Consider the following 4,207-nt stretch of genomic DNA (forward strand, 5'->3'; position numbering starts at 1 on the left):
CAAGCAGACACACAAGCAGAGACAGCGCATCTGGACACAGCCACAACAAGGACCCACAAGACATCAGTGGGAGGATTTTACTAACACCATGAGCCTCGGACAGTACATGCCTCGACCCCATTGCCAGATTCCCCTCCCACCCCAGACCCAAACTTCCCCAACTACAGCCCTCAGGCTCCCTGTCCCACCCCCCACCCACCCTTCCCCAATCCTGCCCTCACCCCTCAGGCCCTAGCGCTGCCTCTTCCCCTTGTCCCCAGCTGGGCCCCTAAGCGAGGGAACTTCAGTTATCTCCATTATCTCCATCATCGCCATCGCTATTGCCACTGCCATCACCATCACCACCATCATACTTGCCACCTTCATAGGTGGCATCGTCATCGAACTCCTCAGCACAGTCCCCACCTCCAAAGGTGGCATCGTCATCGAATTCCTCACCATAGTCCCCACCTCCAAAGGTGGCATCGTCATCAAATTCGTCACCATAGTCCCCACCTCCAAAGGTGGTATCATCATTGAATCCGTCACCATAGTCACCACCACCATAGTCATCTTCATTGTCCTCATCACCATAGTTAGCACCTCTAAAGGTGGCATCCTCATCGATTTCTTCACCATAGTCTCCACCACCATAGTCATCTTCATGGTCCTCAGCAGCAGGAGCCCGGGTGGAGGGGGCCCCGGCAGAGGCCTCCTGGAGTCCCTCCTTGTCGCCCTCGTGGATGCCCTTGTAGACGTCATCCTGGACTCGCTCATAGACTTCATCTCCATCACCCCCGTAGATGCCGTCCTGGGCATCTTTCTTCATCTCCTCTGGGATGCCTTCATAGGCGTCATTCTGGGCACCCTTGTACACATCATCTCGGCCACCTTGGAAGACATTATCCTGGGCATTTTCCTGGACCCCCTCCTGCATTTCCTCATAGGTATCATCATGGACCACCTCATAGACTTCATTTTGGACATTCTCATAGATGTTTCCCTGAGTACTCTCCTGGATGTCCTTGTAGATATTCTCCTGAAGGGCTTCAAAGTCAGCCACTTGTCTGCCCTCAAAAACATGATTCTGCATCCCCTCATATATGCCTCCCTGGACACCGTCATAGATACCACTCTGGGCACCCTCGTGGACCCGCCGATGCTTGGTGAGGCTGGAGGCCTGGCCAAATCCCTTGCCACAGATTCGGCAGCGGTAGGGGCGCTCGCCAGAGTGCACGTGGAGGTGCTGCAGGAGGGCAGAACTCTGGCCAAAGGCCTTGGAGCAGTGAGGGCAGGCGTAAGGCCGCTCACCAGTGTGCGTGCGGAGGTGGTGCTGCAAGTTGGAGCTCTGGCCAAAGGCCTTAGAACAATGTGGGCAGCGATAGGGGCGCTCGGCTGTGTGTGTGCGTTGGTGCTGTAAGAGGGCCGAACTCTGCCCAAAAGCCTTGCCACACTGGGGACAGGAATAGGGCCTCTCACCTGTATGTGTACGCAGGTGTTTGAGGAGGCCAGAGCCCTGCCCAAAACCCTTGCCACAGACTGGACACTTGTGCGGGCGGGCACCACCATGGGTGCGTAGGTGCTGGGCTAGCAGTGAGCCATGGCTGAAAGCTTTGCCACATCGTGGGCACAAGTGTGGTTTTTCACCGCTGTGGCTGCTTCGATGCTTCAGCAGCGTGGAACGCCAGCCAAAGGCCTTGCCACAGGCGCTACATTGGTAGGGGCGAGCACCAGTGTGTGTGCCACGGTGCTGGGCCAGCGTGGCTCCATGGCTGAAAGACTTGCCGCAGTCAGGGCATCGATATGGCTTCTCCCCGCTGTGTGTACGACGATGCTGGCTCAGCCCTGAGCTCCGACGGAAGGACCGCCCACAGTCCGGGCAGTGGAAAGGCCTAGGTGGGCTGGGTGGCCGAGGGGCACTGGCACCAACACTGATGCCAGAGCCTGCTGCCCCAGGAACTAGGTTTGCCAGACCTGGGGTACCTTCAAACCCAGAGCTTAAGTTGCTGTCCTGGCCTGGGAGACCAGACTGAGTAGAGGTAGGGGCACCATCTGGGTCAGAGAGGCCTTTGGGCGAATAGGTAAAGCCCTTAAGACCCTCAGGACCAGGACTAGTGCTGGGGCTGGCAGGTGAAGGAGCACCCTCTGGAGTGGGGAAGCGGCCCTCAGGGGTGGGGGTCCTGTCTGGGCCAGGGAAGGGGCCTTCAGGGCTGGGAGTATTGTCCAGAGATCCCTCTGGACTGGGGGCTCTATCTGGGACTGGACTGTCCACCACATCTGTGGGAAGAAGAGAAAGGATAATCAGGAGCTAGGGAATTGTGATAGAATGTTTCTTACTCATAGAAGGGATTCTTCCCCAGGGAGTTGGAATCGCAGATTTCCTGCCTTCTTCCCCCAGTGGCCTAACTTTTTGATTACAAGAGTTCAAGTTAGGCGGCATCTCGAGATGATCCTGCCTGATCCCTTCATTTTAAAAAATGGGGAAATTGAGGCTAGATAGGCAGGGACTTGCTCAAGGTCACTCTTTCAGGCATGGAATTTCAAGCCGACCCCTCTGAGCCCAAAGCCCCAGTTCGGGCTGCCCCCCAATCACTAGCTGCCCCGGCTCTCCTCTCCCCTCCTTCCTTCCTTCCTTCCTTCCTCCCTCCATCTCCTAGCAAAGCTGGTGGTTCCCAGCAGGCCATCCGGGCTCTCACCTGCAAAGGGGCTTAAGACACAGCTGTCTTCTTTGTCGCTGTCCAGGGTCTCCCGGGGGGCCCGGCCCCGTCGCTTCACCTCTCCTCTCTCCATCCGAGTGCACACCCCACCAGCCTGGAGGACACGGCTCTGGCCAAGAAAGGAAAGCCGGGCTCAGGGGGAGGAGAGCTCCACAAACATCCACCCAGGTCCCCGAGGCAATCCGGGGAGCCCTCCCTGAGCGGGAGCGCTCCCTCCCAGAGCGGGGGTCTGAAGTGAGCCCGGCCTGAGGCTCCAAGCGCCCTACTCCCCTCCCAGAGCCTCAGTTTCCCGCCCCCCCCACCCCCTTCAAGAAAGAGAACTAGCTTCAAGGCCCGGAGGTGCTGGAGATGAACTGGGCCCATCCGGGGAGTATCCCTCCTCGCCAACCACCAACGGGAAGCCCCAGGCCGGAATGGGAGATTGGGGGGGGGGGGGCGGAGATGAGAGAAGGCGCTGCTCCCGCGCCCCCCGCCCCCGCCCAGATTTTGGTAGAGGAAGCGGCGGACTCGAGGCCTGAGGGCCCGGCTCCTGCCCTTCCCCGGCCCCTCGTCCCCCAATCCTGGGATTAAGAACTCACCACAGCCCCGCTCCCAGGGATCCGGCCTCTGCCGCCCGCCCGCCCCGCCAGCCGCCCGGCGCCTCCCGCCGCCCTGAGTCCGAGCCCGAGCCCGAGCCCGAGCCCGAGCCGAGCGGGAGCTGCTGGGACTTGTAGTCCGCCTGCCCGGCCGCTCCACTCGGCCGTCCGTCGGTCCGCGGGTCTGGGGGCGGGGCTGGCTCCGGCAGGGTCACCCCGACCGACAGCCCGTCCGAGCGAGCGCGGGCGCGGGCGGCGCCGGCGCTCCAGACTCCGCGGCCCCTGCCCCTCCTCCTCCTCCTCCTCCTCCACCTTCTCCTCCTCCTCCTCGGCCGCCTCCCCCCGCGCTGGCCCCTGGCCCCCGCCCCGCCCTGCGCCGCGCCGTCCCTCCCGCCCCGCGCCGTCCCCTCCCTCCCTGCCCCCCGGGGCCTTCCCACCCCGCGCGGACCCGGCGCCAGCCCCCAGCGGCGTCCCTCCCGTGGTGCCTTCCCCCCCCCCTCCCGCGCCGAGTCCTCCGCTTCCCCGGCACCGGCCCCCCCTCCCACCCTATTCGGTCCCCTCCCTCCCCCGATCCTCCCAGTCCGCCTCCTCCCCCCCAGCCAGTCCTGGCCCCCTCCCGGCACCTCCCCCCCTGCGCCGACCCCCCCCCCCCCCCGCCTCCTTCCGACGCCGCCCACCGGTCCTGGGGCCCCTTGTGGGGGAGGGGCTGCTCCCCAGCGCTGGCGAATGTGGGAAGAGGAGCCGTTTCCTAGAGTGGTTCGACTTCTTTGTCCTGCCCGACCTCGCTGAGGCCAAGAGCTGCCCCCCCACCGGGCTCCCGCGCCCGGACCTCCCCTAAGGGCAAAGGAGAGGAGCCCCCTCCCCCAGCCGCGCTCGGGCCGTTCTCTCTCTCCTCCAGAGAAACACACAGACCGATCCTCTTCCTCCCCCCCCCCC

The 4,207-nt window shown here is 63.0% G+C and overlaps 1 protein-coding gene across 1 annotated transcript; it reads right to left on the bottom strand.

Annotated features, from left to right (window-relative positions):
* Positions 1-63: 63 nt before the first annotated feature.
* ZNF358 (zinc finger protein 358) lies at positions 64-3,356 on the bottom strand. Its single transcript, XM_031948352.1, has 3 exons — positions 3,275-3,356; positions 2,676-2,805; positions 64-2,256 (listed from the first exon to the last, which is right to left on the bottom strand). Exons 2-3 carry the CDS (start codon positions 2,767-2,769, stop codon positions 284-286), a joined length of 2,067 nt encoding a protein of 688 aa, XP_031804212.1. The 5' UTR covers positions 2,770-2,805; positions 3,275-3,356; the 3' UTR covers positions 64-283.
* Positions 3,357-4,207: the final 851 nt, after the last annotated feature.

Source organism: Sarcophilus harrisii, chromosome 1 (genome assembly GCF_902635505.1).
Source record: "Sarcophilus harrisii chromosome 1, mSarHar1.11, whole genome shotgun sequence".
Taxonomy (NCBI): Eukaryota; Metazoa; Chordata; class Mammalia; order Dasyuromorphia; family Dasyuridae; genus Sarcophilus; species Sarcophilus harrisii.

Bases quoted from the DNA above. Each gene is read 5' to 3' on its own strand.
- ZNF358 (XM_031948352.1), bottom strand. From the start codon at position 2,769: ATGGAGAGAGGAGAGGTGAAGCGACGGGGCCGGGCCCCCCGGGAGACC. The intron at 2,257-2,675 runs GTGAGAGCCCGG...TTCTTCCCACAG, and splicing joins TGTCTTAAGCCCCTTTGCAG to ATGTGGTGGACAGTCCAGTC.